The 15350-nt window shown below is 36.8% G+C and overlaps 1 protein-coding gene across 1 annotated transcript; it reads right to left on the minus strand.

The window, feature by feature from the left end:
* Nucleotides 1–6088: 6088 nt before the first annotated feature.
* On the minus strand, nucleotides 6089–15018 carry slc2a9l1 (solute carrier family 2 member 9, like 1; the record flags this gene model as incomplete). Its single annotated transcript, XM_079845350.1, has 12 exons — nucleotides 6089–6274; nucleotides 6618–6739; nucleotides 8043–8118; nucleotides 8195–8296; nucleotides 8433–8543; nucleotides 8737–8924; nucleotides 9018–9166; nucleotides 12079–12208; nucleotides 12297–12421; nucleotides 12790–12950; nucleotides 14503–14598; nucleotides 14947–15018. The coding sequence occupies 12 exons, from the start codon at nucleotides 15016–15018 to the stop codon at nucleotides 6089–6091; spliced, it is 1518 nt and encodes a 505-aa protein (XP_079701476.1).
* Nucleotides 15019–15350: the final 332 nt, after the last annotated feature.

Consider the following 15350-nt stretch of genomic DNA (forward strand, 5'->3'; position numbering starts at 1 on the left):
GCCTATCCATGCACAGGAAGCCTCCATGCATGTAGCTAATTTAAAATACTGCAAATATATTCTCAGAAACAATGATCTATGATACAAATCCTATAGTGGTGCTGGGATGCCGTCAGAACCCGCAAGACTAATTCACCGCTGGTTCCCTCAAGATTTTCTTATGGGGTTTTGCTCTATAATGGGATTTTTCAGTTTATGAGTAAAATAAAGACTGTGTTAAACATAACTTGATGATACTTGAATGTTTTGCTCTACAACGTAAATTACACACACCCCCATATTGATATTTCCACAGATGGGCCAGGTGAAACGTTGAAAAAAAAATAAGAATGTTGGCCATGTGCCAAATGAGAGTAAAAGGTGTTGGCAAGTAGCTGTCAATCGGGACAGTAACATAATTCTATTCTTTTCTTTTTCTTAAATAGCCTACTAATAAAAAAAACAACGTGGAACTCAGTCGGTCTGTTTATCGTGAGTTTACTCTAAACGTTAGCGCACATATCATGACTAAAATTATGATGCTTTTGTGTTCTTTTTGAAGCTTAAACGATTCAGCAGCCTACATCTAAACCTCTTCAAATGTCCTCTTTTTTCTTCAGAATAAATTCACACGGGTGTTGAACAAACAACATGGGTGAGTAAATGAACTGTGCCTTATCAATGGAATGAATGCCGCGAAAAAGCAGTTTGATTCTTCCCTATCAAGTAACGTCCCACATGAAAAAATACTACAGTATATTATAGTAAAATTACTCTAGTAAATACTATAGTGTTTTTGAACCGTACTATAGTAAATATACTACAGTTAATTAACAAAGAGTAGTAAATACTATAATATACTACAATTTACTGTAGTATCTTTACTATAGTATGGTTCAAAAACACTTAAGTATTAACTAGAGTAATTTTACTGTAATTTTACTATAATATACTATAGTATTTTTCATGTGGGGTGAATTCGAAAAAAACAAAATTGTGAGGATGTAAAAAAAAACGTAAACGGGACAGTGGACAGAGCTGTCAAAAACTAAATATTTACTTAAATTTGACTAATATTGGAATTTAAAAGGAATAATTTCAGTTAGAAGAAAAAAGCTTTTGGCTTGTTTCTTGAGGCCACAAGAGGGCACCATAAGCTAAATATTAATACATTCAATTGGTTATTCAAAGCAATAAAATAGCATAATAATGACTGTCTGCATAAAAATATGCATAACATCTTGTGGGTTCAACTGGATAGGCTACAAAACATTAAAACGCAACAACAACTCTTACATCACTATTGCATCTGTGTGCCACTAAAAAGGCTGCCTGAATGCACCATTTTTGCATGTGAATGTGGATTTTTATTTTAAATTTGACAAACATTCAATACTCAAAATTCGAATTTTAATTTGACAGCCCTAGTTGACAGGGCAGTATTGCATCGTCACAAAAGTATAAGCCTTGTCAGTTTAAATATTGAAGCTCAAGAAGACACGAACGAGAACTCAATTTGTTACTCACACGCTGTGTGGGAAGTTTTCTGTGTGCAAACTTCCGAAGCGCGTAAATACTGAATTGAGCTCTCTGTCTTTTTGCGCTTGAACAGACATATTCAAACAAAATTATGTCTTGGTATCCGTGTAATAGTCAGTTGTGTCTTAACTGAGCGTAAACCGTTGAGAAATAAAATGACAGCAGCCTGATATTCCTACTGCAATCAGTTTTTAATGTTAATCAAACAACAAAAGACAAGAACAATCACTCATTGCTCTTGACTGAATGACTTTGTAACTTTAATAAGGATGTTTCAATGGCTGGTAAAAAATATTTATGGCCAGTATAGACTGAAAATAGTCCTCAGCTAGCCCCCTGCCTGTGCAAACAGGTTGTCACGTTGGTTATGTTGACGGAAGTTAGCCTATTTCAGGTGCTGTGTAATGTCATTGTGCCTGCTGTACCCATACAGCAAAGTTCCTTAGAGAGTATATTCATATTAGCCTAGAAAATCACAACTTTTCATTTTCCGTCAGTCTTAGTAAACAATGTAACTACAGAAAAGTCAAGTTTTAAATAGGAAAAATATCTAAACTCTTTGTTCATTGATGGAGCGAAATGCCAACGGTCTAATCAGATTCAATGATCTATACCAAGTTATGCTAAAAGTGCTACCGCCAGACCCGGAGATCGGCTGAATGGATTCAAAAACTGTAAAACTCAGCTGTTTAACTCTAGGGGAGTAGGAAAATGAGCCTATTTTCAAAAATAGTGGTGTGTTCCTTTAAGCAATTGGAAGGTGTGGTTAGTTTTAGGCCCTGCCTGCATCACTCTATAACTCAATTCAAATCCATTCTGCTCTATTTGTTTCCATTCAATAATACCCATACAGCAATCTGTGGTATTTGTCCACAATGACAGCACACAACTCCATTACAATGAACGCCGTGTGTCTATATTGTGATGCCACCACAGCTAAATGGAGCTATTCAAAGCTCATAATCCTCGGATCAGGAGGTCTCAGGACTGTTTATCATTCATAGACACATTCATTTCTTACTCACACACACATATAGGAGATAATCCCATAGTGCCAAAGGCCCCATGATTTCACAGACATTAATGACCTGGCCCATCTGTGCACTTATTTACTATGGCATGTTGCCGATCCATATAAATCAGTGGATAATTGTATATAATTTAACATTTCCATCACTCTAAATGCTACTTTTAAGGTTTTCTGGATGTTTTTTGCTTTTTTTATTTATTTGATTTAATCTGTAATGTAGGATATTTGTATATAACTTTTTACTTCCTTATAAGTCAAATTTAATGTATAATCAATAAGTCAATCAACTTATGTTTCTCCACTACTTTATCTCATCAAAATAATTTAACCGATTTCAACTTAATTTTTACATTATACAAGATTGAATTTAAGATTTGCCTATACAGCCAATTTGATTATACTTAAAAAAAAAAAACAATAAGGCAGCAACTGAACTGAAAGTTTCATGGTTGAATTAGGTGGCTTTTTACAGTCTGGATGTTTTAAAAGACTGAGCTTTAGGATATGGGGAACGTTGACTTTGAGATGGATATTTGCTTTGCACATTGACCTTGTGATGCATCTGCTTGCACATTCATTCACAAGATTAATGATCGATTTCAGTTACGCACTCGATCGGATGGCAACTGAACATTAATAACAAGCTGCAGGAATGTTAATGAAGCTAATTATATTAACATTGTCTGACCGTCTCCTCACAGATTCCATACCATTATGTCATTTACGGAGTGGCAGCGATATGACCGGAGAACAAATTACTCGTTGCTGCTGAGTGCCGTGTCAGTATGCCGGTCAGCTATTATTAGTGTGTTCCGCTCTTAATGCATTTTACACTCTCAGAATTGTCCACCACTTAACAAGCCAAGGACACTCAGAATGAACGAAATCCATATGCACACCAGAGAGAGGACTGGTGTCACATTGTTTAACAATAATGAGCTTTTCATGAGATCATGACATTGTGTGATTGAGTGGTGACTAGACTACTAATAATGGTGGTTGTCTTTATGGAGAACATAAAGAACAAAAAACTAATGTTGTACTACCGTTCAAAAGTAGTAAGTGTTTATAAATATTATATATCACAGGAATATTGTAAAATTTGAAATATGTTAAAATAGAATACAGTAATGTTAACTGCATTTTTCACTAAATAAATGCACCCTTGGTGAGCATTAGCAAATTATTTTTTTAAAGAAATCGTACTGACCTCAAGCTTTTGAACAGTAGTGTGTATAACGTATTCTGCTTAATGTATTAGCAAAAATAAACCGTAATCATATTATATCTCAACACAATGGACTAGTAAAGCACAAAGCTAAGATCTGTGGAGTGGCCTTTATTTTCAGCAAAGCATTTTATTAGACAAAACTGAGTCCTTTAAAAAAATGTGAGGCTCATGTGTGTCAGTTTTACAAAGTCACAGTATAGATCAAATAGGCCTTACTCAAATACATTTAAAAGGAAACATTACTGACGACTATAGAGTTAACATTGTCATAAAAAGAGGTTTACAAAGAAGTAAAATCATTGTAAAGTAAAAGAAAAGAAAAAGTGCTTCTAGCTCATCCTACTGCAGTGTGCTTTACTGTAACTCTGTAGTGAATATACAGCGCCACCCTTTGGCAGTTGAAAATATTGTATAATACTCCATAATTTGAAACTTTATGGAATTATGTATATACAGATATATGTGTGGTTACTTAACTTAAATTTGAACAGATTTCAGCTTTTGTTTTTGTCGCTTAAAAAGACCATACATTTTATTGTGATTGGATTGAGATCTGGGGAATTTGGAGGCCAAGTTCCTGACCATTCCTGAACCATTTTTGCTTTGCACATTATCCTGCTGAAAGAAGCCACAGCCACCAGGGAATACAGTTTCCATGAAAGATTGTCCATGGTCTGCAACAACAATGCTTAGGTAGGTGGTACGTGTCAAAGTAACATCCACGTGGATGGCAGGACCCAAGGTTTCCCAGCAGAACATTGCCCAAAGCATCACACTGCGTCCAATAACTTGCCTTTTCCCCATAGTGCATCCTGGTGCTTTGTGTTCCCCAGGTAGCAACCTGGCCATCCACATGATGTCTATTGCTCCGTGATCCAGTTCTGATGCTCATGTCCCCACTGTTGGCGCTTTCGGCGGTGGACAGGGGTCAGCATGGGCACCCTGACTGGTCTGCGGCTATGCAACCCCATACGCAACAAACTGCGATGCACTGTTTACTCTGACACCTTTCTATCAGAACCAGCATTAACCTCTTGAGCAATTTGAGCTACAGTAGCTCGTCTGTTTGGCCCTTGTCAAACTCGCTCAAATCCTTACGCTTTTCCTTTTTCCTTGTTATGCCTGATCGGTAGGCTATATATATATATATTTCCATCCAGAGTGAATTACAAATCAAAAACCTAAAGCAAAATCTTAAGAAATATCTAAATATATACTGTAATATGATGTTAGATGTATGATGATGATGTTAGATAGTGTGATGCTGTATTATACCTAATAGACACGACATGTAGTTTACTAACAAGTATCAAAATGATTGACTTTGGGTCTGTGAGGAAACATGTGCCTATTCACAATTCAAATCTCCTCACTAGTTTCTAACTAAAAATGGGTCCTCCCCATTAGGGAACATGTTGTTCACAGAAAAAGTTGTTCCGATATATGATGTACTTAGGGTGTTTTGGGATGTCCATAATAATCATTGATAGTCAGCTAAATTAATCCTCTGTTAATCCTGTGAATCAGCTGAGGCGGTGATAAAGCATCTAGTCAATCATTATTGGTCTGTGAAGATCATACAGTACTATTAAACTGCTAATGAGGGTGGGAATCCCTGTACAGTCTGTCCGGGACTGATAAGAGAGAGAAAATCCCTGTGCTAAACATTCACGGGGTTCCACAAACCCAGAGCCCCTTGCGCAATAACCTGCAGGTGGGCCGATACAATGGGGTTAACCATGGTTCAGAGATTGTATTGACGTCATAATGTTTGATTGGCAAGTTAATGAACAACTAGTTAATTCATGTAAGAAATAACCACGAGTTGCTTTAGACGTTACGTTAGTAGTTAGACATTTTTCAGTCATTGAGACAGAAAGAAAAAAGCTCCTGAAGTTTTACAAGGTGTTCTGAAGCGAAAATGTCTCTCAGAACATGACAGAACATGCAGATCAAATAACAGAACAAGTTTTGTAATTCAGATATTTTTATTCATTGAAAAACTAGCCTAGTATAATGTCTTTTATTTCACGGCTCTCTGATCACTGAAATGTACTGACCGATCTCATTTCCTCTGCTGTTGTGTAGTCTTTTTCTTCTCACATAATAATTTAATCAATATTTATATCAATGTACAGTATCACTTTCTTATAATATTAGCTAAACAGTCTATCTTTATAAATATAATGTTAATAAATATGACAATTTGGTAACATGAAAAATAAATATGATAACAATTCATGTAATGCCAGTCCACGTTCATCCACGTTTACATCAATAGGCTATACCAAAGCAAGTTATCTTGAACTCTACAGCTTAGTCTCTAAGCACATGTCATCTTCTTTGGAGGATCCACACGCTCTGATGTTCTTAAACTCTTGGGAAATTTCAAGTGGAGTTTTGCCTTTTGTTTCAGGAAGGATGAAGAAGACGTAGAGGGCGGCTATCAGACAAACGCAGGAGAAGAGAACAAAGCTCAGAGACTTCAGAACGTCCTGCAGAAACATGGATGAGAAATGTGGCCTTTTGTTAAAGTGAGTCTCAGTGTGCAGTAACAGACAGCAGAGTAGTTTTCATAGGAACAGCGAAAAGGTGTGTTGAAAGCCTGGTATTACACATTGTTCAGGAAGAAGACATATAGGCCTAATAGGGCACACATAAAAGAATCATCCTGTATTTTAGTTAGGAGAGTAGAGAGAGACTTTGAGAGAATCACGATAAAGCCATAATGGCTTTAAATATGATGAAAAAGCTATATATATATATATATATATATATATATATATATATATATATATATATATATATATATATATATATATATGTCAGTGGACTTACAATAAGGAGTGGGAAGATGAACCCAAGCATGGCGAATCCAAGCCAGCGCAGGATGCCGGTAAACATAAATGCAGCTGGGCGGTATGACTGGATGAAGATCTCATTGGCGAGTGAAATTCCAGCTGTTCAGAGCAAAACTGGTTTGAGTTGTTTGCACCGACTAGTCATTTTATAACCAAAATAGAATGTTCCCATCTTAAACAATATCACACAACATGATTGAGAAAGTGACATTGCTTATGCAACAGATCAATATTGTGAAAGGTGAAAATTGGCAATCGGAGCTCGGGTAGAATATCCTCTCCGAGCCCCTCTATAGCAGACAGCAAGCCAAATCTGTTTACCACTTTCACTAAGATTATATGGGCACACAAATTTGTGAAATGCCTTTTAAATATGAAACGCTGAACAGTGGAATTAAAACAAAAATGCACGTTTTAGAGAAAAAACTGAACTTCCCCTTTAGTCAATAATTTTATCCATTAAAACTCATCTTTGATCACCAAAATTACATATTTAAAGTTTTTTTAATGACATTTTTTCATGCCTTAAAATAGCTCGATTATAACTCCACACACTTGCTTCATTTAGTATACGTGGAACCATGAATATGCAAATTAGCCCCGCCTCCACTCACACCAACTCAGTTCAACTTTACTGTAGTAAATGCTGCACAATGGTATCGCTCTTTACAACACCGGACACATATGTTACGATGATTAATATGATTAGCCTTTTGCTTGACTGTTATCAAACTGCTTATAATGTAATGCTAATGTTACACAAACCATGTTCCCATTCGCCATCTTAGTCTGCCCAGCATCCTTAGAAACGATTAGAACTTCATATAGTTAATAATAACGTCGTAATATACATCATTCATAATTCGCCCGCAATATTGCTAAATATACGTTTTTCATATTAACAGAAAAATTTACCGGGATAACCTGGCTTCTCTTGAGACTCCCCTTCGTCAGAGCATAGTTAATGATATAGTAAAGCCCGCCCCCCTCGTGACGTGATTGGTTACAAGGTAGTTTGTGACGTCAGAAACACCAGCGATTTCAAACCACGTTTTTGATTCACTGATGTTTTAAAGAGAAAATACTCAGCAATGGTGTTGACATGAATTTGCACATTATGTCTTAAAGCATATTTAAAACACCACATAAACAACATTAAAAACTAGATTTTCACCACAGGGTTTTTTTAACTTGAGCGCCACGTTTCACCAATCAAACTTTCGTCTAGCACGTTTAGGCCTACAAAACAATTAAAATGTGCTGCAGTGGAATGCAAAAAACGCATTCTATGTGAACTGTCCCTTATATTTAATTGTTATATCAGCACTTTTGGAATGCCAACCGATCAGTCAACTTCAAAAACTAGAGCTAAATGTCATTAAAAATGTGAAAATAGCTTTACCTGGGCCTCCTCCATAGAAAAAAATGAAGAGGAAAATGAGGATGACTGTGATGTATGGAATCACAGAGCTGTAGTCCTGCGGATGAAACAGAGATGAGATGATAAAGGTCTGCTCGGTGCTTGCTGTGGGCTGTTAAATGAATGAAACTCACCTTTAGGTACAGGCTGACTGTGATTAATACCATAATGGCTGACATGCCCCCAAACCCTTTCCACATCAAGACTCTCCTCCCCACGCTCTCAATCAACAGGCCCTGCACATGCACACAAGCAGAAATACTGTTAAAAACAAAAAAGGCCACAGAGATGATTTACGATGTTCCTTCATGGGCAACAATCCCAATTCCATTTCAAATTACACACTTTCGTGTGTGCTTCTCTGGAACTTACACAGGTTATGGAGACGAGAACTTCTGATACTCCTATGCCCAGAGAGACATAACGGACCTTGTCCTCTGGAATTCCCGCTTCCAAAAATATATCAAAAGAGAAGATAGTGATCTACAGTATGGGCGAGAAGGGTAAAAGTTAGTACAAAGGTCTGGTTATTCTCTAACTATTAAAGGATGTCTTGGATACTTTTTGACTACACAATGACATAGGAAAACTATAGGTCACTTTTGAATCAGAACACACTTTTATATACAGTAGAAGCATAATATGATTAATTGATGATAAAAGCTAAACGATTTACAGCAGTGATGCCGCTGAACTGGATGCATCCGTTTATGACCAGCAGGGAAAGGACCTGCCAGCGCAAGTGTTTGTCTCTCAGAAGATCCATCAGAGTCTTATTGCGCTCCTCTCCAATGACTGCCTGCTCTTCTAACATCTCCTCTATCTCCATCTTATAATCTCCTGGTCCCCATAGCCACTGCAGTGCTGCCGTGAAAACACATAAAAAAACGTTTGCAATGGCATACAGGGGTTTGTCAGTTACTTAAAATTGCATTGATTTTGTTAAAAATAATGCACCATTTTTGCACTGTTCAGTGTTGCCCTTCTCTATCAGAGTATATCGTGGAGCCTCAGGGAAAAATGGCAAGACTGCCAACTGAACCACACAAAAAACCGTTGAGATGCACAACAGGATGTTCCAACACTCTTCACGGCCAAGAATTTCCCTGTGAATGAAATGAGAAAATTAGAGCAATTTAATGAAATATTGAGTATAAAAAGATTCCTTTCCAGATGCCAAGATAATGCTAAGGTTATAATGTTTTTCATTTTATTGTGAACAATTTATCTGTGCATGTTTTTTTGATCTTCAAATCAAAATGTCATATCTTAATCTTTCGGTAAAACTTCTCTATGGTGATATATGTCAAATGGCGGTATGGTTCTGTTGTGGGCAAAAACTCCCCACGAGCGGGGAGAGCAGTCAACCCCCCTGGGGGGTACAGAACAGAACCAGTATATGTATAGGTAATTACAATTCACAATTATATGAGTGTAGACAAACAAAATACATGAGAAAAAATCTAATAAAAATGCTTGCCATGTAGAGACCTGTACGGAAAGAAACAAAGGCAGATTAACCCTCTGGGGTTCTTCGGGTCAAAAATGACCCGAAGCGTTTTATAAAAAAAATGTAAAAAATCGTAGCTTAATCGGAATGGTCCGAAACTTGGTGACTTTATTGGTACTTGGTATATGAACACCCCAAAAAAATTGGGGACAGGATTTGAAAAGTCGTAAAAAAAAAAAATAGTCACACTCAGGACCTTCTGGTCAAAAATGACCCCATAGGAAATGAATGGGAAATTGGCAAAAATATGAAAATAGTTTTTCTGTGCATACAATCTACAAATCAGCCAGGATGCAGAAAAAAGGACTCAACAGTGAAGGGATGAATCTCTAAAACATCAAGAGTGCAAAACAGACAAAAAAAAAAACTCACACACACACACACACACACACACACACAAAAACACAATTAGCTTTTGGAATGGCACGTGTTCATTTGTGTGCGTGTGTTTTTGTGTGTATAAGTGTGTGTGTGAGTTTTTTTTGTCTGTTTTGCACTCTTGATGTTTTAGAGATTCACCCCTTCACTTTTGAGTCCTTTTTTCTGCATCCTGGCTGATTTGTAGATTGTATGCACAAAAAAACTCATTTCCTATGGGGGTCATTTTTGACCCGAAGGTCCTGAGTGTGACTATTTTTTTTACGACCACTTAGACTTTTCAAATCCTGTCCCTTTTGTGTGTTCATATACCAAGTACCAATAAATTCACCAAGTTTCGGACTATTCCGATGAAGCTACGATTTTTAAAAACTTTTATAAAACGCAAGATCCACTATAGTGGTAAGAATGTGCTATTGCGTGATAAAAATGCTCAATGTGTCCACCGGATGGCACCGATCTCATTTAAAAAATTGCTTTCATGAGACCTAGGCTTGACTCTAAAATGAAATACAGCTTTAATAAAAAAAATAAAAAATCATATATATATAGAATTTTTTTTTATTATATTCAATGGGAAAAATGGGTCATAATTATTGCATAAATATTAATTATAAATCATAAAATTATCTCAAAACACCAAAAAAGAAAAGAAAAAATATTATTGAGCAAAAATATATTTAATTGATTTTACTCAAATCTTTTTTATCTTAATCCCGCCCTCCGGGTCATTTTTGACCCGAAGGTCCTGAGTGTGACCCATAAATCAAGAACCCCAGAGGGTTAACAAAGACTTTTCCTGGTACTCAAAGTCCTTTACATATAGAAGGGGGAATCTCCTCAACCACCACCAATGTGCAGCATTCACCTGGATAATGCAACAGTAGCCATATTGCGCTAGAACGCCCACCAGCTGATTGGTGGAGAGGAGACAGAGTGATGAAGCTTATCAGATCCCAAACAGTATATATGGGGATGATTAGGAGGCCATTAAGGACAGAGGCCAATGGGCAAATTTGGCCAGGATGCTGGGGTTACATCCCTGCTCTTATTTTCCCAATTGGATTTTTAATGACCACAGAGAGTCAGGACCTAGGTTTAACGTCACATCTGAAGGACGGTCCTTGTTACAGTATAGTGTCCCCATCACTATACTGGGGCGTTAGGACCCACACAGAGTGAGCCCCTGCTGGCCTCACTAACACTTCTTCCAGCAGCAACCTAGTTTTCCCAGGAGGTCTCCCATCCAGGTACTGACCAGGCTCAACCCTGCTTAGCTTCAGTGGGAAACCAGTCTTGGGCTTCAGGGTTATATGGCTGCTGGTATCTTCTTCTGTCAATAGCAAAGCCCTACAAAGCCCAACAGCAAAGCCAAGTCCTGCCCTACATTTTTTCTTGTCAACTTAGGCCTGGAACACACTAGAGGATTTTCAAATCTTAACCGATTTTAAAAATGGGAGACCACAGACATAAGGGCAGTTTCAACTGATTTTTTGCATTATAATCTGAATGCACACACTAGAAGATTCGTCCAGACCGCAAGACGACACACCTGTCGATTGTAACATTTCCACTGTGAGACAAGATCTCATGGAGACTGGCGAGATCAAACATGACTTGAGAACGATTGTCGTCATCAGCTGTTTCTCGTGGCGTGAGTTTTGTTTTATGGGAAAAGGGAAAAAATATGGAGTATTCTTTCTCAATACTCCACTTCTGTGGCATGTTTGTGGCTGCCAAGTTTCAGCTAAGCACGCAACATTCAGTTGATGAAGCTTGCTCGCTCTCATTGGCTATTGCGAGAATAGTGACAGCCCGATCAAGAGTTCTAAATATCAAACATGTTTGGTATTTACAATTTGGGATCGTGTGGGCTCCGACGTGATCGGGAACAGTAAAATAATCGTCATGACTTACATGAAGCATTGAATCAGGCCACGCCCCCCAATCTTTGAGGGGTGCAAATCAGGCTCAAAATTGGGCTTAAAATCTTCAAGTGTGTGGCCAGCCTTATCTCAACTTCCATTTCATGCCGACTTTGATCAGTTTCACTCTGGTAAACATTACAATACAGAAGAAAAGCTCTATCTCTACTTTTGTTTCATTGCAACTTTAATACTTAATTATTACCTGAGACCAGCAAATTGTCCTGTCAGTTTACCAAGACACAAAAAGGTACCGGCTGTGAGTGTCACCATGCCTCTTATTTTCTTTGGTGAACTCTCACCAAGGTAGATGGAATGGACATTCCCACCTAAGCCTTCCAACAAAGAGCAAAAGCAAATCACAATAAATGTCACTTCTTTTACATCGTAGGTATTATTTATATATAATACAGTCTGACATACCTGCTCCGAATCCAAATAGGAAGCGTGCTACAAGGATTAACTCAAATGAGTTTGTAGGTTTGCTAATGTACATGATTACTGCGGCCACAACTGAGATGGCACTGTTCAACACCATGGCTCCTTTTCTGAAAGAAGAATGTGAACAGTAAATGAGCATCCATTTATCTAAATATTATGTAAGAGTGATACAATAATGCTACTTATTCTTGTTCAGAGCCTGTTTGAGTTTCTTTCTTCTGCTGAACACAGAAGAAGATATTTTAAAGAACGTTGGTAACCAGACAGTTGATGGCATCCATTTACCTTCCAAGGTATTTTTTTTCCTAGTATTTGTTTGATTACCAACATTCTTCAAAATATCTTCTTTTGTGTTCAGCAGAAGAAAGAAACTAGTACATGTCTGGAACAAATGGACGGTGAGTAAATGATGACAGAATTTTCATCTCTTTAAAAGACAGAATGGAGAAAGGAGATGCGGAAGGGTGACATTAACCTTCCCAGACGACTGGTTAAGAATCTGACAGTCATGGAGCCAATGAGACCTCCAAAAGCAAAAAGAGACACCACAGCAGACCAGATGAAGGTGACAGTCTTCTCTCCTGGTTCATCTCCATAGTGATGTATCCAGCTGCTGTTAATAAAGCTCTGAATGTACTGTGGGTAAACAGATTTGAGATAAATCAAGAGTTGATTCATACTACATATGTTATTGGATTAGCAATAGAAAAATAATTGATACATAAAATGTTGCTTTCTGGTAACACTTTATTTTACAGCGTCCTTGTTACATGTCACATCTTTGCTATACTGCCCTACAAAGGCAAAAGGCCACAACTTCATTTTTGGTCGAAAGTGAGTTATTGATATTTTGGGGACAAGACCTCCTTTATCATGTGGATAAGTATCTTGAGTCAATTCCGTTGTTTTATTGAGAAAATAATTGGTAGTCTTAGCGCTAACTTCCAAAAGCCCAGGATAAACCAAGGCAGAACACCATAACACCATTTGCCTTTGTTTTATAACCTTCAAACTGAGTTTATTTAGAAGTTATTGTGTTGGTCAGGAGTTACGGTATTCTGCCTTTGTTTTACTGTCCATTAAAGTCTGCTGCATTTAAATTACGGTGTAGCCTGTGTCATACATCTGTGATCTGTCACTAAACACTTCTGACACACACGGTACCGGAATAAAAGTGTAGGTAAAACAAATAGTTGAGTGGATGTTTTTACTAATAGTGTTTAACGATGGTTGAAATGGCTTTGAAACGCAGACATCAAGGTCAAGGTAAGAAATTGTGTCACACAAAAGATGCATTAGACTAACAAATTAGATAGATGGCAATCTACTTTGTTTAGCTAGCTAGCAGGCTATAGCATAAATAGGCTAGTCAGCTATGCAATGATTAGGCTACCAAACTGCTCCATATAAAAAAAGCTATTGTAAATAATCCAAAATAAATGCCATGATCACTAGATTGTATACTGGTGTTACTATAATGATTTTGCCAATGGCGAACAACAACCAAATATTGAGAATGTGGAATTTACTGCCATTTGCCTTGGTGAGTTTGAGCTCAAGATGTAGATCATTTCCATTACTAAAACATCTAAATGCCAGATTTCCAGTGTCCTACCTATAAGTAATTTGGCTGGACAACTTAAGATCTTTAGTCATTTTTCTCAGTTCCACACTCTAGCGAGTTAAGGTCTTTTGCCCTTTGTAGGGCAGTATGGTAAGTTATACATAATCACAAGGAACTAAACTAAACCCTAACCTTCACCATAGTAAGTTGTTGTTAATGAACCTTGTACTGGTTCTATGAAAACTTGAAGTGTTCTGTCTGGTGCTTCACCTTTTAGGGATTCCCATAATTTTTGTTTGAATTCATTTTTATTTTGAAAACATTTCATGAATTTTGAAGCAGCTTGTAAGCATATATTATCACTAGAAAAAAAAAAAGTACTATGCAATCATTAAAGACATTCATCCTTACACTCTTATTGGCATCAACGGTTCAATGAAGAACTTTTAACCTACTTAAAAATGATTATAAAATTATAAAAAAATTATGATAAACTTGTTTTAAAGAGTTGTTTAAAATTGAGGGTTCTATATAGCTACTAGGATACTATCAAGGACACTTTAAAATAGAATGTAATCTTAATGCAATGACAGTGACAGAATGAATAGAAATACAAGTGCACACCGGAGACGGAGAGCTGATCGCTGTCAGATAAAATCCATTCTGAAATGTTCCACCCAACCCAAGCACGAGGATAAAGACAAGGGCTTTCATGCCAACCTGAAATTATAGCCACAGTGTTCACTGACAACATTCATATTCAACATGCCGATACTTTAGATAGTTCACATTAAACTACAGAACCATCACAGAGGGGTTTTCTCTTGTTCACGGATGACAAATTCTGAGTAAATTAGTAGGCTAAACTTTGGTTAAGAGTCAAACTCTGCGCTTAGTTGAAAGAAATAGAGAAAATATATAGTTCACAGATACATAATATCCTACTTATATTTACCATTATGAATAGTTTGTTAAAATAATGAGACAATAATTCTGTATCATTCTTTAATAGTTCAGATTTCATCTAGTTTCAAAAGTCTGGCAATAATGATAGTAAAATGTTCCTACCAGTTTCTTCAACACGTTCTTCATGTTTATCTTCTTGTGTTGTGTCCATGAAACACCACTGCTTCTCTTCATAAATACAGCGTCGTCTCTGTTAAGCAATTTGGGGAGGATTTTGATTAATTTTTTACACTGGAATGACTCGTCACATTTTGACATTTAAAAAGCACACATCTATATGAAAATGAAGCATATTTGTCCAGACTAAAATAGCTTCTTTTTTTTTTTATGTATGAAATGTATAATTGAATATTGAATGGCTATGGCTTACCCATTTTTTTTTTTTTTTCAAGAGAGTGCTAGGGAATCTATGGAAAAGATTAAAGAAAGAAAGACGAAAGAAAAACAGTGTAAAAAATAAATAATAATAAAATAAAATAACCTACATTTGATTTTTAAAAAACCCT

The sequence above is a fragment of the Gobio gobio genome, assembly GCF_949357685.1.
Source record: "Gobio gobio genome assembly, chromosome: 19".
In the NCBI taxonomy this organism is placed as follows: Eukaryota; Metazoa; Chordata; class Actinopteri; order Cypriniformes; family Gobionidae; genus Gobio; species Gobio gobio.